General features: G+C 42.4%; 3 protein-coding genes across 8 annotated transcripts in view; 2 read left to right on the forward strand and 1 right to left on the reverse strand.

The window, feature by feature from the left end:
• The window catches only part of ACOX1 (acyl-CoA oxidase 1), a 36,891-nt gene extending 36,149 nt beyond the window's left edge, over positions 1–742 (reverse strand). The window contains exon 1 of one of the 2 annotated variants that reach the window (XM_039328038.1): positions 552–742. In XM_039328038.1, coding sequence (XP_039183972.1) covers positions 552–660 — 109 coding nt within the window. In that variant the 5' untranslated portion in view covers positions 661–742. The remainder of the gene's footprint in view (positions 1–551) is intronic. The other variant, XM_039328035.1, reaches the window with a different exon arrangement.
• A 97-nt stretch (positions 743–839) lies between these two features.
• TEN1 (TEN1 subunit of CST complex) lies at positions 840–15,412 on the forward strand. Of its 2 annotated transcripts, XM_039328045.1 has the most exons (5): positions 840–1,035; positions 1,316–1,391; positions 1,860–1,976; positions 4,247–4,404; positions 14,725–15,412. In XM_039328045.1, exons 3-5 carry the CDS (start codon positions 1,888–1,890, stop codon positions 14,853–14,855), a joined length of 378 nt encoding a protein of 125 aa, XP_039183979.1. In that variant the 5' UTR covers positions 840–1,035; positions 1,316–1,391; positions 1,860–1,887; the 3' UTR covers positions 14,856–15,412. The 2 variants fall into 2 exon arrangements, with proteins under 2 accessions (XP_039183979.1, XP_039183978.1); XM_039328044.1 differs by lacking the exon at positions 1,316–1,391.
• Positions 15,354–26,589, forward strand: part of CDK3 (cyclin dependent kinase 3) — a 30,949-nt gene continuing 19,713 nt past the window's right edge. For 2 of the 4 annotated variants that reach the window (XM_039328039.1, XM_039328042.1), the window contains exon 1: positions 20,216–20,475. In XM_039328039.1, the coding sequence (XP_039183973.1) occupies positions 20,401–20,475 (75 nt within the window). In that variant the 5' untranslated portion in view covers positions 20,216–20,400. Of the gene's footprint in view, positions 15,482–20,215; positions 20,476–26,589 lie in introns of those variants that run through there. The other 2 variants (XM_039328040.1, XM_039328041.1) reach the window with 2 other exon arrangements.

The raw sequence follows: 26,589 nt of genomic DNA on the forward strand, positions 1-26,589 counted from the left end.
ATCTCTGTGGTTTTTAAACTGTGGAATTCCCTGTGCTGTGTTATCCCTTTAGGTTTCCTATTTTAAAAAATGAGGTACTGCCTGGGAAGATCTATGGTTGAAATCTGACATCACCATGAGTGTGGAGTGAAGCCTAAAGCCAAACAACATCTACTTGTGACCTAGTTAGATTAATCCTAAATTTAAGGCATTAGATAGGCATCAAGTAAATATAGGCTTTAGGTATACCAACACATCTTGTGTAACTTGGCAGAAACATGTTTTCTTTTGTTTTGCTACCCGGGTGGGAATGCCTCTTTCTAAAATGCCCTCCTGAGACGCCTCTTGCGAGCACCGTCCCAAAATTGGGGGGAAGAAGGCGTCTCCCCTTTCAAGGCAATGTTTGTCCAGATGCAAACGTGCACTTTTAATGGATAAAAGGACGGTAAAGTTCTCGAAGGGCAATGATCCGCATTTGCAGCTACCGCCTCTGCTACTGGGGCAGGCAGCGGAAAGGGGCCACACGCATAAGGGCTGCGGCTGTCTCTGCATCCCATCCCGCCCGCTCTCACCGATTTTCTTGCGGCGCAGGGTCCGCTCTGCACTCCCGTCCAAGACGTTGGTTAGCAGCTCCGTCTTGAAAGAAGCCGCCTCTCGCTCCTTCCGCAGATCCGCGTTCATCTTCACGGCCGTGACTCGTCCGCGACCAACCCGAGAAACAACCGCCGGCTCCGGAAAAGCTTCGAACAGGCAAAATGTAGCCTAGCCCCGCCCCGCCCCGTGACGACTCGGAAGCCCAATAGGAGGTCGCTTAGCATCCGCGTGACTCTACGGAGGCGTTTCCTCTTGCATGCGGAGCTTCCAGTAGGGAGGCTTCGGTTCCATTTAGGAGGTTTTCCATTGCTAGGAGGAAACTGTGGTGGGGGTTAAGAATCCATTGGTTTTATGCAAATATTTAATTGCATCATCGACGTTTAATTTCGTAGCAGTACGCACCGGGCGTCCTTGTGAAACCAGGGCATTGGTTACTGGAATTGCACATTGTTTTCGGTCCAGGTATCTGTTGGCGTATAATCCGAGCTATTCAGGATTGCCACCCGAAAGTTTCGCTTTGTGCGCGTATCACGTTGTATATCTGCTGGTTATTTACAAAAAAAAATATCTGTGGGAAGAGTATTTGTAGATTTCCAGATTGTAAACTAAAGTTAAACTTCCCTGCCGCTGGTATGCGGTTTATTTATTTGTTCATTTGTTTGTTTGTATCCTGTTTTTATTATTTTTACAAATAACTCAAGGAGGTGAACATATCTAACACACCTTCCTATTTTCCCCACAGCAACAGCCCTGTGACGTGGGTTGGGCTGAGAGAGAGAGTGACAACCAAAGTCACCCAACTGGCTTTCATGGCTAAGGTTGGACTTGAACTCTTGGTCTCCTGCTTTCTAGCCTGGTGCCTTAACTATTAGACCAAACTGGTTCTTAAAGTTAAGAGTACAGTTAGATTTCAGGCTGGCTATTGTTAGAATTTATGGCATATCAAGCAGGAGTCTCTTTTGTTAGCCAGCCAGACTTGGAAAGGGAAAAGGAAAAGCCCAGGGGAACAAGAAAACTGGGGATGGGGAGGGGGGGAGGGGGGAAGCAAAAAGTAATGGAATCCAGTAGCCCCAGAAAAGTAGCAGAAACTCCATAACGGTTGATTAGGGTTATTAAATTATAGTTTGTGATTAAACTTGTATTTTTGTAAGGGGGCTGCTTAACTGTCTAGCATAATGGAACAAAAAGCTATTTTGCTTTATAGCAGGATAAATATTCAGAGCAGAAAAATATTTGAGATCTCTGAAAATAGAAAGTTCTTTAATCTTAATCTTGTTTGACAATAGGATCTGTTTTTGCAAGCCATTCTACATAATGCTTCCAGATGCTGGAACATATTACTTTCCTTGGGAAATAAACTCTACTTCAGTACCGGAAGGGAAAGCCCTGAGAACATATGGCAGGTCAGTGTAGGTCTATTTTTTTTTAATCTGATCATTCTATTTTTCTTTAATTTGGTCAGTACAGTATTTGCTTATATACTTTATAATTGCTGCATCTGTTTATGCTTTCTGTAATTAGTGTTTGAGACAATGTCATTGATCTGATTTCCTGCCATCATTGGGAAATGGTTGGTTTTTTCCTTTCAATTATTAGATAATTTGTGGTAGAGAGTCCAAATCAAAGATGATCTGATATCCAGCAGTTTCAGGCTAGGGTCAGTAAGATGGCACCCAAAGATTAGCTGCCTGAAGCAGCAGCAGATGTAGGAGGGAGATCAAGCAGAAGTCCAATGGCAAGACATCATTCTCCATGGGATGTACTATCGACAGACATTGGGAAATCCTACCAGTGGCTGGTAAAGACTGAATTAAAAGACAGCACTGAGACACTGACCATAAGCAGCACAAGAACAAGCACCAAGCACCAGATCCATGGAAGCAGGGGTCTAGCACACTAGACAGGATCCAAGGTGCAGGCTATGCAGAGAGGCCTCAGAGACAGTCTAACCCATGGCAAGGTATAAGATGCAGGCAGGAAAAGCATACACTGAATGGCACAATCAAGTAACTGGCTGTCAACCGTCCCACTGGCATATGCAGCAAAAGAAACTCCTGGGGTGTTATTTTACCAAGAGTATAACTTTACTGATAGATCCATGTAGGCAAAACCAGTTCTGTCTTTTAGCGTGAAAAACTGTATAGCTGAAATCCCCTCCCCCCCCAGCCACCCTCTGTCCAGTGTCCTCCAATCCAGTGCAATCTCTTCGTTTTGGGAAACAGTCTGCTCTGCTCAGAAGGCTCCCATTGTTCAACCTTGAGGTGTCTAGATACTCCAGGCCACAGATGGTGCACATGAATTGCTCAACTTCCTCCCAGCCATCCATACATTCCAATTATTCCTAGTTTCTGTTGTCTGCTGCAAGCGAAAGGTGAGAGCAAATCAGCCTTGACACTAGCATTGCGTACATGAACATCTATACAAAATATGGGTCAGACCCTCCTTAAGTGCAAATGGGAGATCCCACAAAAAGTTGCAGAGAATAAGAAAGCTAAGATCCTATGGGACTTCCAGGTTTAGACAGGTACTGGCCAATCATCCAGACATTGTGGTGGTAGAGGAACGACCAGAAGACAACAGTGGTGATAGACATAGAAGTGCCAATGGTCAGCAACATCAGGAAGAAAGAGTTTGAGAAACTGGAGAAGTGTCAGGGCCTGAAGGAGGAACTGAAAAATAAAGCCCCAGTGGTGGTGGGAGTACTCAGAGTTGTCAGTACTCCAAAAGATCCTAGGAATGACATTAGAATTCTCTGTCCAGAAAAGTGCAGTGCTGGGAACAGCTAAGATATTGCCCAGAACCCCCAGACTCCTGAGATTGAGGAAGACGTATACCACCCATAAAGGTGAGAAGGGAATTTTTACATTTTAGTAGAATATGTTCGTGTGTGTGCGTTTGTGCGTGCATGGGTAAGTGTATGCCTTAGTGTTGTTGGGCTAATGTGGAGTTATCCGTATGTTAGGTGTTGATAAATTAGAAAAAAATAGATTCTCTTATCTTAAACAATTGGAAGAGTTGACTCTTCCTTTTCTGAATAGGGATTGAAGAAGGGATTTGAAAGGAAAGAAATAAAGACCATTTAAAAGAATGGCATTCTTTGCAATGGCCAAAACGTTAGACCGGTATTTTCTTTAACATAGGTTAATGACTATACTGTACTGAGCTGGGTTTGTATTTTACATTGAGCTATAATGTGGCATGATTCAATTTTATTTAGCACATGGTACGGATTTAGCTTAGAGATTTAATTCTAGCCAGTGTTATTGCAATGTTATTGGACTATGGGGTGCTAAGGTCCATGGGGTTGTGAAGAGTCGGACACAACTTAGCGACAACAACAGCAAAAAATGTTATTGCATTTGGACTGCATTCCTTTCAAATTTAGGCCAATAACTTGTCTTCAGTTTAGATCGATAACTTGCATATAAACGTTTTTCCAAATATTGTGTAGGTTGTTTTATATATTCTATTTCTGTCATACATTGTTTGACCTTTCTGTCTGTCTTACTATAATAAAAAATGACTAAAACATCTTTTTAACTACTATATTATTTGTCATGAATTAATATTTCTGCTCCCTACTCCATGATATATACTGTACATGATATTATCAGTATTGTGGAAATGAATATGTGTATCTTAGTTATTATCAATATCTGAAACTTTCTTTCAGACTTCACTCTTATGATATGGCCATTTCTCAAGCCATCTTAACAGCTCAGCGTGCTTCTGATCAGCACTGTATTCAAGTTTGCACCAAGTTTGTAGAACCCTTTCAGGCTCAGCTTGGGTCTTTGTATATTGTCCTGGGGGAAACTGAATTCAAGGAGGGTAAGGATATCTATGATTTTTAATTCTATGGGACCAAAATATCTTCAAATAAATATGAACAAATAGAACTATTCTTAAGGACTCAGAGAGCAAAAAATAAGTCAATTTATACTTTATACATAAAGGATGCTACTATGATAGGTTCTTTATAATAGGAAAAAAAGATGCAGATTCTGGGTCTGCCCTACCCCAGCCAGAAACAATGTTGGGATAATCCCAGAATTATGAGGCTTCTCAATTAAGTTACTCAATCTTACTTGGGTTGAATCTGAGTCTGTTTCTCTCTATCCAAAGAATTGAGATTGAGGGCATCCCATACTGGAGTGCCCAAGGACTGGACTTCTTCATAATCACCAATTAGAATCCTTTGCTTAGGAAGGAGTAGAACTACCATAGCACAATGCCCCCCATTCCCAAAATTTGCAGGTAATCCAGAATAATACTGTGGTTGACCATGTTGAAAGCTGCTGTGATCTGGCAAGACAAAGGTAGTTGCATTTCCTTCATTCATGTCCCAATGCAGGTCATCCATGAGAGGGACCAGTGTGATTTTCATCTTATGCCTAGGCTTGGATATCATTCTAGCTCAGTGTTCTCAATCTTTTTAATGCCATGACCCCAACCGGTCATAAGTCGAGGACTACCCAACCGGTCATAAGTCGAGGACTACCTAACCGGTCGTAAGTCGAGGACTTTCCCTGCCCAGGAGCGCCGTGCATGTGTGGTGCCGCCCCCTCCACCGGCCAAGGTGTAGCTGGCAAGCGATAGAGACGGCACAGGCCAACCACCGGCTGGGCCACCAGCTGGCCCAGCCCAAGGGAGATAAGGCACCCACCGGGCCCCACGTGCACCAGTAACCCTCCCTGTGCCCGCCGGCCTCCCACCTCCCACCCCTGGCCCTCTTTTACTTACATTTTTAATAGTTGCTCAGCAGGGAGGGGTGGAAACTTCCAGACAACTCGCCTTCGCTGCAGACAACTTGCAGCACCGTTTGCAGAATGGGACTTTTGGCAGACTTAGCAGGGTAAAGACAGCCTGGACAATTCCTATTGGCTTTTGAAAGCCAATAGAATTAGACTCTATTCAAGAGAGTCTATTCTATTGGCTTTCAAAAGCCAATAAAATAAAAGGGAGTAGAACAGCTAAGGAAAAGGGGGAAAAAAATGGCAGACTGCGTTGTTTGGTGACCTCCGTGAAATGGTCATTCGACCCCAAATGGGGTCCCGACCCACAGGTTGAGAACCACTGTTCTAGCTATTCCTACTCAATAATAAATACTATATGTAGTCAAGAGAAGAACCATTAGTGCAACAGTTAATGTCAGAGTTCCTACTAAGACATCTTTTCTTTATTCACAAAGAAGTGCTGGTAGGGAACTATTGAGGTAGGAGTAGATAGCTATCTTGGAAAGCTCAGGAGAATTTAAAAAGATTGGGCTAAACAAAGCTGGGCTTCATCACACTATCATCTGCCCAGAAACTTGAGCAACAAATATTTCAATATTTTTCTGTGAATTTGGAAGGTTGCAATAGCACCAAATACTTTAGAGGGGAATTGTTGAGTAGCGGAGTTCTGCTTCTGAGGCCTCAGGGGCAAAATATATCTTCATATGTTAATGATTGAATAGCAAAGTTCTTCTGAGCCTTGGGCAGGGCACATCTTCATATATTAATAGTGGAAGCGTATTCATGATTACAATACTTTCAACTCACACAGATTATATCTGCCAGGTATGTCATGCCTTGTTCTGCTGGTGAGATATTGATGTTGATCTGAATAATTCCACTTTCTTCCTGGGGGATTGTATGATTACGTTTAACAGTGTGACTTTCAGTAGATAATGTGTAGACAAAGCACCTGAATTTTTTTCTTTATTTTTCCTACTTGCTTATTTCTGTTTTGATTAGGATTTGAGACCTTTCTTTTGTAGACCTGTTTTTAAAACTCAGGTCGGAGAATCAGAGGGAAATATGGAACGAAAAAGATGGGAAAGTTAAAATATTTTGCCTGTCCTGCAAAGGGCTTCTTCCATGCCACTTGTTTTTTTATACAGTAATTTTATTAAAATGTGATAATAAAAACTAATAAAACTAAAAAAGGAGAAAGAAAAGAAAAAAATAAGAAAAAAGAAAAGAAAAATATACAAAGGAAGTTTACTACCTCTTAAATATAATAAATTATATTTGTCCAAATTAAAGTATTTTGCTTCATTCTGTATTTGTGAGTTAAGTATCAGTGTTCTTTAATTATACTATTTAGTTCTTTCTAGTTCACGCTAATGTCCAACTTCCAATATCCCATCTTATCATATTTTGTTTAAAAAAAGAATTCAAAACAAAAGCATTTTTCCACGAGGAAAAAGAAATTCCAAAAGATCTTGTTTTAAATTTCTCTGGACCCTTAGTTTGTTTGTAACTTTAAAATCAAAGTTCTACTCATCCTTTTGCTATTTATTTAAAAAAACATTTTCAGTGCTTAAACTTGTATTTAAAACTTCTATAAATGATTGATGGAAACTCACCCAATGCATTCAGAGTTGTCAATCCAAAGCAGTTGACAAGCAATTTCTGAAAGTGATTAGAAAAGAAAATATGCGAAACAGTATCCTTTGGAAAGTTCCAAGTGTGATTTGAGCAAGATGGCTATTCCCTAATCCAGCGGTTCTCAACCTATGGGTCGCAACCCCATTTGGGGTTGATTGACCATTTCACAGGGGTCGCCAAGCAAGGCTGTCCGCCATTATTTTCCCTTTTCCGGCCGGTGCCTTACCTCCCTTGGGCTGGGCCAGCTGGTGGCCCAGCTGGTGGTCAGCCTGCTCCGTCTCTGCCGCTTGCGAGCTACGCCTCGGCCGGCGCAGGGGGTGGCACCACGCATGTGCGGTGCTCCTGGGCAGGGAAAGTCCTCAATTTACGACCGGTTGGGTAGTCCTCGACTTATGACTGGTTTAGTCCTCGACTTACAACCGGTTTAGTCCTCGACTTACGACCAGTTGGGGGTCACGGCATTAAAAAGGTTGAGAACCACTGCCCTAGTCTTTCAGGGCACTAAACCTGCTGGAAACTGCTGTCTTGCAGTTCCTTCAAGATGAGCAAATGTCTTGAGCACTTGTGGGTGATTTCCTTGTTTGGAGAGGAATTATCAAAGAGCAGGTCTACTTGCCAGATCTTCATTTTACTGAGATGATCGGCTCTGCTTTTCATGGAGCCCTCTTTGGTCCACCATTTCTTCCCTGGAAGTCCAGCACCACTTTTCAATGTAAAAGCTGCAGGTATACAGTTTGGTTAATTGCATATTAGGAAGTTCTTTTGAATGCTGGAAAAATATAATATCTATGCTACAGATAGGCTGGCCAATAAATTTTATAAATAAATAATAAGTTTTCAAAAATGAACAGTATCTTTCTACTTGCTATACATAGCCTCATATTCAGTGCTTTTTTTTCTTAAAAAAAAAAGGGTGCCAGAACTCGCACACATCATACAACCCGCCTTGCCTACCCTACAAGGTTCCATCCAAAAAAGGTGCCGGAACTCCGTTCTGGGTGTTCTATGAGAAAAAAAAGCCCTGCTCATATTATGTCAGTTGTTATTGAAGAGCTTAATTTGAAGGATTAAAAAAAAAAGAAAGGTCACTGCTTTTCACGTGTTGTGAGACTGAATATCTGCTCAAAGGTTAAATGAGAAACATCCTTTATGAGTATAAAACTGATTTATTGTAGCTTGGAACAAGTAGTACAAGCATATTTGTCATTTCCAGTTCTTGTAGTGTACAGATTTGTTCTAGTTGGGTGAGGCTTTCCACTATATGCACATTGTTGGTTATGTTTCTTCTGTGAACTCCATGAATATTTGCATGGATGCAGAAAGAATTGCATGTATTGCTTTGAATATAGTTTCCCAAAGAGGAGAAAAGAACAGAGAAAACAGAATGACTGATGTATATGCCATAGATTTAGATCTCTTTGGATCTACACTCCACTTTAAAATTTTATTCCTCACTGTTTGTGCACTCTGAAATGTACTGTCACCTGCACTTTGCAAAATAGCAGTTGTTAGGCCCCCTTTGAAGACCTGTCTCATCATCTAGGTCTTGTACATATGAATTTTCTCTCCTACCACCTTTTTTTTTTTTAATTGAAAATTTTTATAAATTTTTACAAAAAAACAGAAGAATAACAATACAACAAAAACATAGACAAGAAACAAAACAAAACAAAACAACCCTTTCCCTACCCCCCCCCCGAAACCCCCACTCCCTCCCCCCCCGGAGCTTCCCAGAGCAGAATATAGGCTTAATTAAAAAAAAATAAAAAAGTTATATGAAAAAAGAGAGTATAACTAAGATATATGTATGTATATAAAAATAAGAGTTATAAAAAAGCTAAATAATATTTTTATATCCAATTTAAATTGTATAAACTTTATCCATTTATCCCAAACAGCAAAAAATTTCTCTTGCGATTGTTCTTTTAAAAAGGCCGAAATCTTTGCCATTTCCGCCAAATAAGACACTTTAAGAAACCATTCCTGCAAAGTAGGCAAAGATTCCTTTTTCCAGTATTGTCCTACTAACAGCCTTGCGGCTGTAATCAAGTTTAACATCAATATAACCTCCTTTGTGTCACAATCAGTAACTATACGTAACAAAAATAATTGTGGAGTAAATTTTACCCTCCTTCTAAAAATTCTTTGAATATTCCACCATATCTTAATCCAAAAGGCTTTTATATTTCTACACGACCACCAAATGTGATAGTAGGTGGCATCCAAACAACCACATCTCCAACATTTAGGCTGTAGGTCAGGGTACATAAAAGACATTTTTTGTGGGTCAAGGTGCCATCTATAAAACATTTTATAAAAATTCTCCCTTAAATTCTGTGCTTGTGTAAATTTAACATTTCTCACCCAAATGGTTTCCCAGGTATCCAGTAGGACTGGTTCACCAAAATTTTGCGCCCATCTGATCATACAATCTTTAATTAATTCTGTTTCTGAATCCAATTCCACTAGAACCCCATAAATTCTCTTGATATGAGTTAGTCTTTGGTCCTTCACTTGCTTAATAAAATTTTCATCTTCTCTGAGAAAACCCACCTTACGATCCATCTTCCATCTATCTACTAATTGCCTATATTGAAACCAAGAATAAGTAATGTTTTCATGTACTAACTCTTCCAATAGTTTTAACTGCCAATTTTGTCCATCCCATCTAAGTAACTGTGTATAAGACACCATGTCCATTTTAACCCCTCTTTTTATTCCTTCTATCGCATGCCAAGGTATAGCCCATAGTGGTACTTTAGAATCACTTTTATAATATTTTCTCCAAACCCTAAGTAGAGAAATTCTTATGATATGAGATTTAAAAGCCCGATCCACTTTTTTATTAAATATTAAATAGGCATGCCAGCCAAAAAGTAAGTCCCATCCCTCCAAATGGAGTATCTCAAGGTTTGTTAAATTTACCCAATCACTGATTGATGTTAAAACCACCGCATCATAATATAATTTCAAATTCGGTACCTTGAGTCCACCTCTCTCACGGAAGTCTTGCATGATTTTAAACTTAACCCTTGGCTTTTTCCCTGCCCAAATGAATTTATTGATTCCTTTCTGCCATTCACTTAAGTTAATCTCATTTTTCAAAATCGGTAACATTTGAAACAAAAAAAGAAACTTGGGTAGAATATTCATTTTTATCACTGCAATTCTTCCCATGAGAGATAATTGCAACTTCTCCCAATTCCTCAAGTCTTTCTGTACACTGACCCACAACCTTTCATAATTATTTTTAAACAATTTTGCATTAGAAACAGATAACATCACCCCCAGATATTTTACCTTGTTGACAATTTCAAAACCCGTCAAGTTAGCCAAAATCTGCTTCTCCCGAATAGTCATATTTTTAGGTAGGATTTTAGTCTTATTAACATTAATCTTAAAACCCGAAACCAAACCATAATGATAAATCAACTGCAATAACTTTACTACAGAATAATTAGGTTGCGACAAAGTAACCACCAAGTCGTCCGCAAAAGCTCTTAACTTATATTCTTTTGTGTTAACTTCTATTCCTTTTATTTCCTGAGACTCTCGAATTTTAATCAACAATATTTCCAGTGTTAAAACAAATAACAACGGTGATAATGGACATCCCTGTCTAGTACCTTTCTCTATTGTAAAAACCTCTGACAAACCTCCATTAACAATAAGTTGTGCCGTTTGTTTTTGGTATATTACCGTAAGAGCTTGTAATATCTTTTCGCCAAAATTCATCTCTTCAATTACTCTTAACATAAAATGCCAATTCAGTTGATCAAAAGCTTTTTCAGCATCTAAAAATATCAACCCTGCAGAAACTTGGTTATTCTTGTCTAAATATTCTAATAAATTAATGATTTGTCTAGCATTATTTTTCATATACCTACCAGTTATAAACCCAGATTGGTCTTTATGGACAAGATAATGCACAACCCTCATAAGCCTATTTACTAAAATTTTTGCAAATATCTTATAATCAACATTTAAAAGAGATATAGGTCTATAATTCTTTGGTAAAGTAAGATCTTGATCCTCTTTTGGAATCAAAGATATAAAAGCACTACGCCATGAGGGAGGAATCTCTGAACCCTGTAAAATGTCATTAAAAAGATCACCTAATGGTTGGATCATCTCTTCCATTAAAGCTTTATAATAAACAGATGTCAACCCATCCGTACCTGGTGCTTTCCCTGGTTTCAATTGTTTAATTGCTATTGCAATTTCCTCATTAGTAATTAAACCATTAATTTCCTGTTTCTGGTCCTCTGTCAATTTGGGAAGGCTGGCCTCGCTTAAATATTTATTTATATCTGAGATTTGCACATTCGTGGATTTATATAATTTCTGATAGTAATCTAAAAAAGATTTCTTAATCCATTCCTTCTGAAACACTAATTTACCCTTATAGTTTATTTTATCTATTATTCTCTGTCTCTGTTTCTTTTTTAATTGATAGGCCAACCATCTCCCTGGTTTATTAGCATTACAAAATGTATTTTGTTTCATAAACATTAAATTAGTTGCGGATTGATCCGCCATCAACATATTAAATTGTGATCTTAACAACTTTATAGATTCTTTAATCCTTTCATCTGAGGGATTTAAAATCAAAGACTTTTCTTTTAATTTAATTTCATCTTCCAATTCTTTACTTTTCTGAGTCTGCTTTTGCCTATGAAGGTTATTCATTTTTATCAGGATCCCACGCATAAATGCTTTACCTGCATCCCATACCATTGACATTGAAGTCCCCTTATACATATTTAAAGCAAAATAATCCTTTAAACACTCCTTTAACTTTTGAACATTCTTTTCTTGTCTGAATAAATTCTTGTTCACCCTCCAAGATCTTCTCTCCTCTTTTTCTTGAATCAGCTCCATCCAGACTGGACTATGATCCGTCAGCGACCTAGGAAAAATCTTAACATTCTTTACTCTATTATATAAATCCGTTGTGATCAAAAAAAAGTCAATTCTTGAAAAGGATTGGTGTCTATCTGAAAAGAAGGTAAAGTCTCTCTCCTCTTGATTACATTCCCGCCAATAATCCCTTAATTCCCAATCCTCTTTCATGTCAAAAAAGGCTTTAGGTAGTTTTGCCTGTTTAAAAAGAGGAGAAGAACCTTTCTTGTCCCTTTGTATATCTAAGACACCATTCCAATCACCCATTAGTACCACGGATCTATAGTCCAGCAAAGTTATTTTTTGATGTAACAATCTATAAAATTGTTCCTGTTGCTGATTTGGTGCATAAAGTCCCACTATAAGTATTTTCTTACCATATAAACCAAGTTCAATCATCACGTATCTTCCTTGGGGATCTGATTCTACCAGACAAGCTGGTAAATTTTGCTTCACATAAATAACCACTCCCCCCTTTTTCGCAGGAGCAGAAGATACAAAATGAGATCCCAGACGGGCGTTAACTAAATATTTTTGATCTTTCAATAGAATATGAGTTTCCTGTAGGCAAATAATATCATTATTGTGTTGCTTTAAGTAGTAAAAGATTTTCTTTCTTTTCTGAGGGGAATTTAGACTATTAACATTCCAGGTCAGGAACTTTGCCATCTCCCTTGGCTAGAAGCCTGGAGAAGACTACCTGGAGGTCTGCCATTGCTGTATGTGTTGCAGAACTCTTGGGTCTTGCTCCTCCCACCGGCAATGAAACACTATCCGAAGAAGATTCTTTAATCTCTTTCTTTTGTTGCTCCTTTTCCTTGCGTCTATGTGCTGCACGGGTCATCCTCTGCTCTTTAACCTCTGTTTGACGTTGACCTTCAGCTTGCCACTTCCCAGCAGAGATCAGACCTAATGCTTCAGATTGCTGTTCCAGCTCTTTACCACTCAAGGGTTTCTGAACAGATGAAGCTGAGCCTGCACCCAGGACCGTATTATAAAACTCTTTAGCTTTAACAACCGTATTCAACTTGTAACGCATCCCCGCATGGCTCAAAGCGATGCCCATCGGGATCTCCCATCTGAATGGCATCAGTCTTGCTTTAAGTTCATTAGCTAAGAAAGCAAAATCTTTCCTGTTTCTTAAAATTTTTGATGGGATTTCCTTTAAAATGATAACATCTTGGCCAGCAATCTGGAATCTCTTGTTATAAAAAGCTTGTATAATTTCATTGCGCAGAGACTTCTTTGTGAAATAGATCACAACATCTCTAGGCAAATTCTTTTGCTTCGCAATCCAAGAGTTAACTCTATAAATTTTTTCCATTTCTCTGCGTAATTCTCCTTTATCCATATTCAGAGCAACAGCTAGATCACTAAGCACCATCTCCATCAGATCTTGATTCATGTCTTCCTTGAGACCCCTGATCCTCAGGGCGTGCTCCATCTCCCTATACTGAGACATAAGGATATCTACTTGTGAGATCTCCATCTTGCTTTCCATATCTTGAAATTTATCCTCAAAAAAATCAACTTTATCAGCAACTTCCTCCACTCTCGAGTCCAGCTTCACCACCACCAAAGCCAAACCTGATACAGCTGTAACTATATCTTGCCGCAAGATGGTATTATTATCTTCTAATAAATCCTTCATTTCGTTTAATTCCTCTTTGATTTCAGATTTAATCTGTACAGCAAGCTGCTTCATTTCATCTCTGATTTGGGATACAGCATCTCCCATTATGTTTTTAATCTCTTGTGCAGACAGGCCTGGTGGAGGAGGAGAGGGTGGTGGCTGGGTCGGTGGTACATGTTTAGGTTGTTGTTGTTGTTGTGCAGTTAAGGTTGTGGGAGAGGAAACCACCTTAGGTAGTATAGAAGGCGGTTGTCTCTTTGAAGCCATTTTTTAAAACGCAGTTCTCTCTTCCCTTCTCCCCAAAAAGAAAGGGAGGGGAGAAATAGAAGTTAAAAAAAAGCAAAAGTGCTGTAATCCTTAAAGTTCCAAGTTCCAAAAAAAAGAAGAAATCAAAAGAGAAATCCAAAGCCAAGAACAAAAAAATCAAAAGCAATCATTTAGATCCAATACTTTCCAAGAAAAATAAGAACAAAGAGACAAAAAAAAAAGCCAAGCGCTTTCAAAACGCCATCTTATTTTCTCTCTCCGTGCCAGCAAAAAAGAACAAAGGAGAAATAACCAAAACTAACTAGAAAAAGAAAATAAAACACTAAACTATATAAAAGAAAATCCTTTAAACCGCTCTGTCCGCTTCTAAAGTTACTCACCGAAACTCTGTAACCGCGGAGATAGAAGCGGCAGTTTCTTTTGCTTCCGAAGAAGCAAAAACAGCTGGGAGGCGGAGATCAGCAGGAGCTCTGAGGGAACACTCCTTCCACCCCCTCTAGGAAAAAATCCAGAGGAGGTTCAGGGGTTCTACCTCTACTCCTGCGTTCTCTACCCCTTCCCTTTGCCCGGGAAGGGGATTCCGAGCCGTGGGCCAGCTGATGCACGCTGTGCTCTGCGGCTCTGAACCTTCCCAGCTGGACGGCTAGAAAATAGCCGCCATCGCCGCCGCCCCGTACCGGAAGCTCCCCTACCACCTTTTTTAAATCACCAATTGCTTTCAATTAATTGGGTCTAATTGTGTATTTTTCATTTTGTAAACCACTTAGAGATGGTTTTTAAAGAACAAGCTGTATTAAATATATATTACAAAATAAAGTGCTTTCTATACTGAAGTAATAAAGAGTGGAACTGCCACATTGTATGATTTGGGAGAACATTTCATTTTAATTGCATTATCAACTATGGCATTTTTATAAAGAGATCCTTTAATTCAAAAAGTGGTGATTTATTTACTTATTCATTTTTCTATTGCAGGTGAAATGATTCTAAAGGCTCGTGTATTTACATGTGTAGAAGGAATAAATCTTCAATTGTTGGAAAAAGCTATAGAGGAACAGAGAAAATATTTTCAGGAGAGAAGTAAAGGTCATGAAGGAAGTATATGATAGTACTATGATTCAGGCAGGATTTAATTTTGAGCAGAAAATTTGCTATTCTGTATATGATCATTCTTGCCTTTACTCCTGGTTTTGTTGGAGGTTATGTTGCTTTGTGAATACTTACTGGTTTGATATAAAGTTTTAGACTCTTGAGGATGCGGATTATGTCTAGAATTCCAGAACTGGTCTCTTTATTAGACTGTGAAACTTATACATAACTCTATTTAGAAACTTAGCATGCAAAGGGCTAATAGAAATCTTTATTTTGGAAGATGATTTTTGGAAATTACAAAAGCTTGATCCTTAAGCTTGTTTGAAAGCAAAGAATTTTCTTAATATGCCAAAGAAACCAACAGTTGGTGGCTGTGAGGGAAATGGCTTTTAATTCTAATTTTGTTGATAGAAAAAAGTGTTTTTGCAGGCTTGGAATGCCCCCCTTTTCCATTTCCCTTTGTGACAATACAACTTCCTTGCTTTCCTGAAGTTGTTGAACACTTTAATCTTCCACTGTATAAATTTCAGAATATATCACAATTGTGAAATAAAAGCTGTCAAATAATGAATATCTGATGTCTGTCTCTCTAGATTTGAAAAAATTCTGCAGAACCAACCTTCCCCCTTATCAATTCCATGTAAGTCTGTTTTAAACAGCAGCTTTTAATTTGAGCCTGAAATAAAACTTAAAATGCTGATTCTAGAAAGTAATAAAATAATAAAACTTTTTCTTTAGTCTTTAATTTGTATTATAGATTCATACAAAGATCTGTCTTGTTGCCTGGGTTTATATTTATGTCACACTGTAGATGTGATCATTAGGCTTTAGGTAGCTGTTATTAATGTGATAATGGCATCTACTTTAACATTTTCATCAGGATCAGATGAAACTATGTGTTTGCAGGTAGAAAAACAGTTGAATTAAATCCAATTTGTTGGTCAGAAGTGGTTCCTGGATCTTGAATCAATGATATGGGTCCTTTATATGAGCTGGAATTGATCATGAGAAAGCAGACTCATAGTGTGAAGGGTCTCATTTCTATTGAATACCTTTTCCCAGCTGTAGCTGAATTTTCCAGCTATGTTTATCTCTGGACAGAGTTAACTTGTCCATAATAACTCATGCTCTAATAAACTCCAAGGTATAGTTTTTAAATGTATGCTTTATGAGAGTGTCCTTGAGAATGGCTAGGGGATTGGTTTGATAAGATAAGACTTTGTTAATATCAGATGTTATTAGAAACGGCACTGCTTGTCTCTTAGGTAAATATACAAGTCCTAAATGTCTCACTATCTAGTTACCTATCACCTAGGATGGTTAAAAGAATCATTACTCAACATCTACATCTGATTGTTAATAATAAATTGTTGAAATGCATAGTTTAACAACAATAAATTAACCAATTAGTATCTGGTCTGGCAGATTTACCACACCAAGGCTTTTTCCTATTTTTTTTCCCGGTGGCCTGGCTGATTGCACCGAAAGCGCGGAAGGAGGGCCCGCCGGGAGGACCAGAAGCTCTGGATACGCCAACCGGCTGTCCCTGTCCACCATCTCGCGGTCTCCCCACTGGTTGCCGGGACCGACCGGTGTCTCCTCCTTTCCGGACCTCCCTGAGCCCCGTGTCCAGGTCCACCGCCACCCAGAATCACTCCTGCAGGCAGTTTGGCACACCCCTGTATATGCAGGCCTGGCGTAGTTCCTGGTTGAGGCCCACCTGGAACTGACAGACCAGCAACCGTTCTGGCCACGACGAGCTGAGCCGGCCCGCCAACCTTCAGAAGTCCCGGACATATTCCGCTATGGTTTGGCCCTGTTGCTTCAGCGACAGAAGCTCCACCTTGGCCCTCTGGAGATGTGACACGTCCTCAAACCGAGCATGCAGCGCTTCCAAGAACATGCCTGCATTATCCAACTCCCGGGCATGGTCACTATAGAGGTCAGCAGCCCATGCCGCTGCCTCCCCCTGTAGCCCTGCCGTAATTGCCACCACCATCACCCATTGGGATGGATACAGATGGGCATAGCGGTCTAGGTGACTGATCACATGGCTCAGAAACATGGCCAGTTCCCATCAAATGAGATGGGTATGGGTGGAGGGCCCCACGTATGACCCGGCCCCCACGGGGCCATGGGGTGCACCATTCTACCAGCTGCATCTGGAGACGTTGATCCTCTGGGTCCGGAACCGGTGCGAAGGTCCCATGGTGGTCTGCCCGCAGGTGGTCCCCAAACGTCACTGCCTGATCTCCCCAGCCATGCCGCTTGGGGCTGTGTCCCTGTTGTCCCAGCCCTAGAGGCCCCAGTTGTAGACGCTCACCGACAGTGGCAATCGAAGCCTTGGACTGCTGAGCAGGAAACGGGAGGACTCGATGCGCCCGGAGGACTCATCCATCTGCTGCCGCGAGGATGCCCCGTGGTACCCGGCCTCACCAAACCGATCGTGGAGCACCTCCATGGTGTATTCGCCGGGGGTGGTTGAGTAGCTCCATTTGTCGTCCTCTCCCGCCAGCCCATGAGAGACACTCGCCTCTCCCGCCAGCCCATGAGAGACAGCCTGGCTGGGGGTGTGCGAGCCCGGCCGGTCTCCAGGTTCACCAAAACAGGGCTCTGCCACCACTCCCCCCTGGCTTTTGTGGTAGTGGCTTCTTGGGCCTCACCCAAAGGGGCAGTGGTCTGTGTAACCTTTGGCTTCACCACTGGCTGCATCGCTTGGGCCTCAGTTATGGTGGCAGGAGCACCTGCCCCGGCTGGTGCAGCCCCCTCCACCTGGGGAACGTCCTGTTTGCCCTCCGCCATTCCCTCAGCCTGGGGTAAGGGCAAGGAGTAGCAAGCATAGTGGAAATGAGTGCTGACTTACTATCATGCCCGTCCGTCATCGTCCAGTTGAAAAGATCACAGGAACGCAGGTACAAGGTGCAAGTCAGGGTTTTAATCCTTAACAAACAAAGTCAGCACTGGGAGTGGTTTGCTCCCAGTGCTTCATATAACCGTGCCATGCCCCAAACCCCACCCTCCAACTGCTAACTACCATCCCCCCCACTACCCTTAAAGCCCCATCTGTTTGGCCCTGCCCTTCCCCTAAATCAGCCACTCCCTGTTGTTCCCTCTTCCCGTTTGTCCGAGGTGGAGTTGTCTGCTGGCACGCTGCTTCTGTTGTTCTGCTTCCGTCTCTTTGTGGCTCCTTGCCGGCTCTCCTTCAGCTGCAGGCAGGTTTGTTCGGCGTTTTGCGCCCCACGGCGCCCGGTCCCACTGCTCAGCTGGTCTCCTGCTACGCAGCTGGTCTCGTCCCCAGAGGCTCGGCTGTGCATGGCCCCCTCCACCACCCAGCATTGGCATCACGGTGATTTACCGGGCGTCGGCTACTCTCAGCGACGCCTCTTCGGCTTCCGACGTTCAGCTGATCAGCAGGGCGGTGAGGCTCAGTCTTTGCTGGTATTGCCCAGGGCGGGGTGGCGTGTGGTGTCAGGGTGGCATACAGCGGCGGTTGGCTGTGTTCTGAGTTACCCCCCCCCCACCAAAGACTGGCAAGCTCCATGGGGCTTGACACAAGGATTGTACATAGAACAATATCGGACCTCTGAAAAGTATAAGCATGCATATATACTCAGTACTTGGTTTGGGCCCCTTTTTCAGCAATTACTGCCTCAATGCGGCATGGCACTGCTGAGATGTTATGGAAGACCAGGATGCTTCAATAGCGGCCTTCAGCTCTTCTGCATTTTTCGGTCTCATGTCTCTCATTTTTCTCTTGGCAGTGCCCCATAGATTCTCTATGGAGTTCAGGTCGGGCAAGTTTGCTAGCCAATCAAGCACAGTAATCCCACGGTCATTGAACCAGGTTTTGCTGCTTTTGGCAGTGTGTGTGTAACCTCGTCCTGACTCCGGCTCCAAGTATCACCACACAAACACCACGCCAGGTACGAGGAACAATGCTTTAATATGCTTCTTACACCAAACGTACAAAGTTAGCACTAAAGCTCATTTCACCCACGTGTGTTTATATACAATTCATTGTTGCCCCACCTTTCCCACACCTACACCAACGCCCATGCAGCACTCCCCTATGTCTTGCCCCGCCCCGTTCTTGCATAACTGGCCATAATCCCGAAGCTTCCCGATGCTGCCTTTGATCAGCTGTAACGCGGTTGTTCTGTCAGCTTCAGTTCAGTGGCCACACATGCGCAGTCAGTGGTCTAGGCTGTCCGGGTCTTTTGCGCATGCGTGGCTTTGTCCAAAACTCCAACTGCGCATGTGCGGCAATTGGCTGCTCAGGCATCATCTGCGCATGCGCGGCAATTGGACCGCGCATGCTCCCATTGTCAGCTGGATGTCGGGCCTCGCAGATTGCCATAGTCAAGTCAGGAAGCTTGCTGGCCATTAGGTGGGTATCCATCTGGAACGGGGATTGGGAGCGCCCTCCTCTAAGGCCCGACAGTGTGCCTCTTCATTCTTCCGCCAGACTCTGGATCCTTAGTTTCTAAATGAGATGCAAAAGTTGCTCTCATCAGAAAAGAGGACTTTGGACCACTGAGCAACAGACCAGTTCTGTTTTTCTGTAGCCCAGGTAAGACGCTTCTGACATTGTTGTTCAGGAGCGGCTTGACAAGAGGAATACGACATTTGAAGCCCATGTCCAGGATCCGTCTCTGTGTGGTGGCTCTTGATGCACTGACTCCAGCGTCAGTCCATTCCTTGTGGAAGTCCCCAACACTTTTGAATGGCCTTTTCCTGACAATCCTCTCCAGGCTGCGGTTATCCCTGCTGCTTGTGCACCTTTTTCTTCCACACTTTTCCCTTCCACATAACTTTCTATTAATGTGCTTTGACACAGCACTTTGGGAACATACAACTTCGTTTGCAATTACCTTTTGAGGCTTTCCCTCCTTATGGAGGGTGTCAGTGATGGTTTTCTGGACAACTGTCAGGTCAGCAGTCTTTCCCATGATTGTGATTCCTACTGAACCAGACTGAGAGACCATTTAAAGACTCAGGAACCCTTTGCAGGTGTTATGGCTTAATTAGCTGGTTAGAGTGGGACGCTTTGAGCCTAGAATATTGAACCTTTTCACAATATTCTAATTTTCTGAGATTGTGGATTTGGGGTTTTCATGAGCTATAAGCCATAATCATTACAATTATGACACATCACGTCTTGAACTATCTTGCTTTGCATGTAATGAGTCTATCTCATATATTAGTTTCACCTTTTAAGTTGCATTACTGAAATAAATGAACTTTTGCATGATATTCTATTTTTTCGAGTTTCACAGATCAACTAGAACTCTGATGAGGCAAGGATACCATCTCTGTTTTTGTCTCTGAGAAATTTACAGTCTAAACACGGGGGGGGGGGGAGAATAAAGGGAAATGCTTAATGACTTATTGCAAGCATCATAAAGTTGGCCCTGTACTTTGTTTTCCCCCTGACTTTCTACATTCTGCTTCAGAGGGTGTTTAAAGTCTGCTATTTGAGGGGAAGGTTCAAGGGCCTCCCCAGCCTAGCCTGGTGTCAATTCACACTCTCTTGTCTCCCTCTGGTGGTGCAGAAGCAGGATGAGTTTTGATCCTTTGTGTAGTCTGTGGTTCAGCAAGGAGGGCATGGAGGCTAATGGGAGGTTGGATCAACAGGTGAGAGGCCTCTTGAGGAGAGCAGGACTTTTACACATGAATGACCAGTTTTAGCAATGGTGATTCATCAAAGCACATGGTTGTGTGTGTATCTGTGACTGCTTAGCCAATGGCGAATATTCTAGTTTTTGTTGTTCAAGGTTTGGCCTGAGGCCTTCTCCAATTAGGAGATAAATGTGTCCCTTTCAAACCTACATTCCAGAGAATCTCTCATAAGGCTAATTCTTGAAGTATCAACTCTTATATTTGTGTCAGGATACTTTATGGTAGCTGTAGCTCTGAACCACTGAGGAGAGAAATCAATTGAATTTAGGTGTTCCTTCCCTAAGAGGAAGTGCCTCTTGAAAGCTTTCAAAGAGGCTTGAAACTAGTAGCTTTCCCTGAAGATTTCTCTTCAAACAACCATCATCCTATCTTTTGGCCATGAGGTCTCTCCTTGTGGGATAAAAAGGATTTTTTCATGCCTATTTTGGTTGCAAATCAGCCTTGGGGGAGGGGCTGGGCAGGCCATTTTGCAACTCAAGGAAAGAGCAAGTGGCATGTGGTTTTATAGAATAATTAAACAATTTGAATATTAATAGATGTTTGGGCAGAGGGCTGATGAGCATAGCCAAAGTTTTAAATATAGCAGCTATTAATTAGCAAGTATAGGTAATCCTCGACTTACAATCACAATTAAGCTCCAAATTTCTATTGCTAAACAAGATAGTTGTTAAGTGAGCTTTGTTGCATTTTATGATCTTTTTTACCACAGTTGTTAAATCACAGCACTTCTTAAGGTAGTTTGTTAAGTGGATCTGGCTTCCCCACTGACTTTGCTTGTCAGAAGGTTGCAAAAGATGATGACATGACTCGGGGACATTGCAACCATCATAAATACATGCCAGTTGCCAAGTGTTCAAATTCTGATCATTTTAAAATCATTTTGTATTGATTTTTGTATGAAGGGAGAGATACAGCATGCACAGTGAAATAACTTTATATATGGCAATCTAGAATTCTAGTACATGTTACACGATATTATGTGTTTGGAATTCCATGAGAAAGCAATTCCTTTTCTAGTGTATTTCATCCTATCTCGTTCATGTGACCTTATTATATAACAGACAGCTATCTAGGCAAGCGTTCCCAACTTGGTGCAAAAAGCTTTTCTGAATATTCATATTTTTATTATGTATTTATCATAATATAAAATACAGAAATATGAAGATAAATGAAAAAAATAGAAAAACGGGAGAAAAATGGGAAGAGGAAAAAGTATAAGATAAAGGGGAAAAGAAAAAGCATTGACTCTTTTTGGCGCAATAAAATAAGATAATAATGTACAGCCTCAACTTTTACATGATAATATATACAAGATAACAGATCTATCTAATTAGCAAAACTCAAAGTCAAAGTTTCATTTTTTTCACTTCAGTCACAAAGTCCAAAAGTTAAATAGTAATAAAATGAATTGTATTCTTTAATCAAAGGAGGCAATTTAGTCATCTCTGCTAACTCAATTTTTGCAGCCATTTGTCCATTGTGGGAATCAAAATATCCTTCTGTTTTCTTGCTGCTCTCAGCATAATATCAAATTCCAATTTTTTTTCAAGTTCTTTATTCAAATTTTGATCAAATTTTGACCATAGGAACGCTGCAACATTCGTAAGTGTGAAAAACAGTCACAAGTCACTCTTTTCAGGGCTGTTGTAAATTCGAACCATCACAAAATGAATGGTTGTAAGTCGAGAACTACCTGTACATAATAACTTCTAATCTCTATTAGAGGAAGTTCAGCAGAGCATTTGGAGCAAGCTGAAGTCATGGTTCGTTTAACAGGTACATAGAAAGTCTATTTTAAACTTTAGCTTTTTTATAATTGATTTGTAACCCATCACCTTGTACTCCTTGTTGCTCAATTATAATCGCACCCTATTTTCTCTGTTCAGGATCTTGCCCATGGAATGCTATTGGACATGTCCATGCATGCTTGACCTAACTTTGGAAACCTATAATAAGTTTCAGAGACAAATGTAGTCTGTGTCATCATACCTGAATAGAAAAAATAAATCTCATCTCTGAAGGGCAGGTGCTAAGGGAGAGGAAAATATAAACAGAATGAAAGTAAATTTAGAAGTTGTCTCTTGCAGATTTTTCTCCAACATCTTCCAGTTCGTAGAATCTGTGGGAAGGGTGTTTTACTCTCCTACTGGTGATGAGATAATGTTGTTTTCTATCATGTTTCAGATGATTACTCCCCAGCCTCTTGTTGTGTAGATATGCTGGATTAGAGTTCCCCAGCCAGCCAGCAGTGGGGAATCTTTAGGGAATTCAGGAGCAACAACTCTCAGATGCTGTGTTTTTGCCTAAAAGGATGGCCAGGTCTATAGATAAACTCATGACCCTTTTATAATAAAGAGCATGTTTTTCCCCCTGCATATTAGTGGAATATTATTCTTCACTAGCAGACTGAGAGGGAACGAATACTTTAAACCTAAAAACCCCTATGGTTTGGGAGAAGCTAGCTGATGAAATTCACCTAGTTTGCTTATACAAATTATTGTATTTCAATCTTGCTTATTTTATTAGAATGAGTCATAACTATTCTTGAAGGCTTTGGAGCAAGTTCAGTACATCCATTAGGCGGCCCACCTAGAGATAGGGCAGCCAGTTACTGTAGTCAGAATGTGGAGGCCACTATGAGACAATAAATCGGGTAGGCAACCTTGGCTCTTTTATGACTCGTGGACTTCAACTCCCAGGATTCCTGAGCCACCTGTGGTGAGGGGAAAGGGAGAGGTTTCTAAGCTGAGCCATGCTGGATCAGGAATTCTGGGAGTTGAAGTCCACGAGTCATAAAAGTTGTTATGTCCCGAGCCTTTGCAAACGGCTCGGGCGTTTGCAGGCAGTCCCGGGCAGGTGCAAAGCTGCCCGGGACCAGACAGGCTGTCGCCAGCGCCGTGCGCATGCGCGGGTGCTGGCGCGGGAAAAGTAACCCATTTACCCGGGAGTTGCCTATATAAGAGGCTGCGAGGCGTTTGGGCGAGGCTGAAGCCATCTTCCTGCTGAAGCCATCTTCCTGTAAGCTGAACGCTGAATAAAAGAAACTGAGAACTCCAGCTGCTTCTCGTGTCTATTTTCCCGCCACGGACTCAACACTGGCGACGAGGATGGGATGCCTTGCACTACCTGGAAAGGAAAAAGTGTAAGCTTACCCAAGGAGTCCTGAGCGGCGGAAGAGGAACGGCGTCGACTCGGCAGCTGCCCGCCATTCCGATGCGCATTCGGGGGTAGGCTGGCTGATAGACCCGTCTCCTGAAGATCCGAAGATGGCGAAAATCGGAAGGCTTTCAGAATTCGACGTCTCACATCCAGAGCGGTGGGAGTCCTACGTATCCAGAATGGAGAACTACTTCAAGGCAAACCAAGTGAGGGAAGATAGCTTGAAGGCTGCCACCCTGCTTTGCGTTTGCGGCCAAGACGCCTTCGAAATCGCAGAAAACCTTGCAGCACCTGTCCCAGTAGAGTCTGTAAGCTACGCAGACCTGAAGAAGCTGCTGAAGGAGCACTTCCACCCCAAGGTGTCCGTTATCTCATGGCGCCACACCTTCGAACAGAGGGATCAACGGTCCGGTGAGTCAGCCAAGGAATACATCGCCGCGTTATGGAAGGCCGCCAAGCCCTGCGAGTTCAAGGACCTCGAGGAACGACTGAGGGACCGATTCGTGTGCGGGTTAAGGCATCGAGAGCTACAACAGAGACTTTTCGCTAAGGAAGAATTATCCTTCCAAGACGCCTTAAGGGAAGTCACCGCAGAAGAAGCAGCAGGCGGCGCCGTCAAGAACATGCGGCCGATCAGAAGCAGTGCAGAGGGTGCGTCCGTGCACCAGGAAGACGTCCGACGAAACTCCGAGGAGGATCCGGACGAAGAAGTCGACCGTCTACACCCCGCGAAGGAAGAGAACCAGAAGGGAAGCTCTTCGGCTCCGCTCAAGTGCATCGGCTGTGGAGGTCGCCACAGGAGAACCGACTGCAAGTTCCGCTCCGCTACCTGCCGGGCATGCGGTAAACAAGGGCACATTGCAGCTGTGTGCCTGGGCCGACGAAAGGCACAACCCCAAGAAGAACGCCTGAAGGGTACCAGATTCCCCAGCCAGAATAGGGTAGGTTTTTGCGCTTCGCGAAGAAGCATCTGTAGAACAGGCACACACAAGCCCATGAAGAAAAAGCTGTCACTCAACGTGAAGCTACAAGGGGTTCCATTATCTATGGAACTAGACACAGGGTCTGCCCTTTCCATTATTTCATTGCATACATTTAGGAAGATTTGTTCCAGTAGTGGGACTAAGGCCAAGTTAAGGCCTTCTGATATTGTATTAACAGATTTTCAGAACTCAAGAGTGTGTGTTAAGGGGGAGGCCACCCTTAACGTGCAATACAAGAGTTTTGAAGGTCCACTAGACTTATTAGTAGTAGGGGGTGAACGAACGAGTCTCATAGGACTCGATTGGTTTGAGGCCCTGGGGATACACGTCACAGGACTCAACAGCTTACAAACACTCGACCTACAGGAAGTCTGCAAAGAATTTGCAGATGTTTTCAGCCCCCAGCTGGGCACATTCAAAGGACCACCTGTGTCCTTAAAGCTAGACCCCACTGTCACTCCCATTAGGATTAAAGCAAGAAGGGTCCCTTTTGCTTTAAAAAGTAAGATTGATACTGAATTAGACAAACTAATCCAACAGGGAATCCTAGAACCTGTTGATTCCAGCCCGTGGGAGACCCCCATTGTCACGCCTCTAAAGGCAAATGGGGACATTCGCATTTGTGCTGATTACAAATGCACACTCAATAAGGCATTGCAGCAACATGCCTATCCTGTTCCTGTGGTCAGTCACATCCTGGCCTCTCTCAAGGGGGGGCGTGTTTTTGCAAAGCTTGACCTAGCTCAAGCATATCAACAGCTGCCTGTTGATGATGATGCTGCCATAGCTCAGACCATTGTGACCCACAGGGGAGCCTTTAAGGTAAAAAGGCTACAGTTTGGAGTGAATGTCGCTCCTGGGATTTTCCAAAGCGTAATGGAAAACACACTACGAGGTATACCAGGGGTCTGCCCCTACTTTGACGATGTCTTGATTGCAGGAGACTCCACACACATTCTAGCTGAAAGGCTTAGGGCTGTCCTGTTAAGATTCAGGAAATCAGGCCTCAAGCTCAGAAAAGACAAATGCAAGATTGGGGTGCCTTCTACTGAATTTCTGGGATTCAAAATTGATGCTGCTGGGATTCATCCTGCTGAATCCAAACTAACTGCTATTTTAGAAGCACCCAGGCCAAAGTCCAAGGCCGAACTTCAGGCCTTCTTAGGCCTCCTGAATTTCTACAATTCTTTTCTTCCACATAAGGCTAGTGTAGCTGAGCCTCTTCACAGGCTACTAGACAAACATGCTGTGTGGCTGTGGTCACAAGCACATGAGGCTTGCTTTAAAGAAGTCAAGGCCTTGCTCACTTCTAACAGTGTTCTTGCACATTTCAACGAGTCTCTTCCTGTGTGCATCGCTTGTGATGCGTCCCCCTACGGGGTTGGAGCTGTCCTGAGTCACCTCAGGTCTGATGGAACTCAGGTTCCTATTGCATACTACTCCAGAACACTGTCTTCTGCCGAGCGCAACTACGCTCAGATAGACAGGGAGGCTCTGGCTGTTGTTGCTGGAATTAAAAAATTCCACGATTTTCTATATGGCAGGCATTTCACGGTCTTCACTGACCATAAGCCTCTGCTGGGACTGTTTACCACACGTAAGCAGACTCCCCACATCATTTCCCCTAGAATGCTTAGGTGGTCTATTTTCTTGTCTGCATATGATTTTTCATTACTCCACAAGCCTGGGAAAGAAATGGGCCATGCTGATGGCCTCAGTAGATTGCCTCTGCCAGTAGTAGAAGCTGACCCCGCGCCAGCTGTCAACATTCTATCAATCCAAGCCTTGCCCGAGCTCCCTCTTAGTGCCAGGGATGTTACCGCTGAAACAGGTACAGATCACACACTTTCACGTGTCCGCTCCTGGGTCCTGTCCGGGTGGCCTGAGCACTGCCCTAGTCCTGAGTTTCAGAGTTTCTGGTCCAAAA

Source organism: Crotalus tigris, unplaced genomic scaffold, assembly GCF_016545835.1.
Source record: "Crotalus tigris isolate CLP2741 ecotype Arizona unplaced genomic scaffold, ASM1654583v1 scf7180000024370.6872682, whole genome shotgun sequence".
In the NCBI taxonomy this organism is placed as follows: domain Eukaryota; kingdom Metazoa; phylum Chordata; class Lepidosauria; order Squamata; family Viperidae; genus Crotalus; species Crotalus tigris.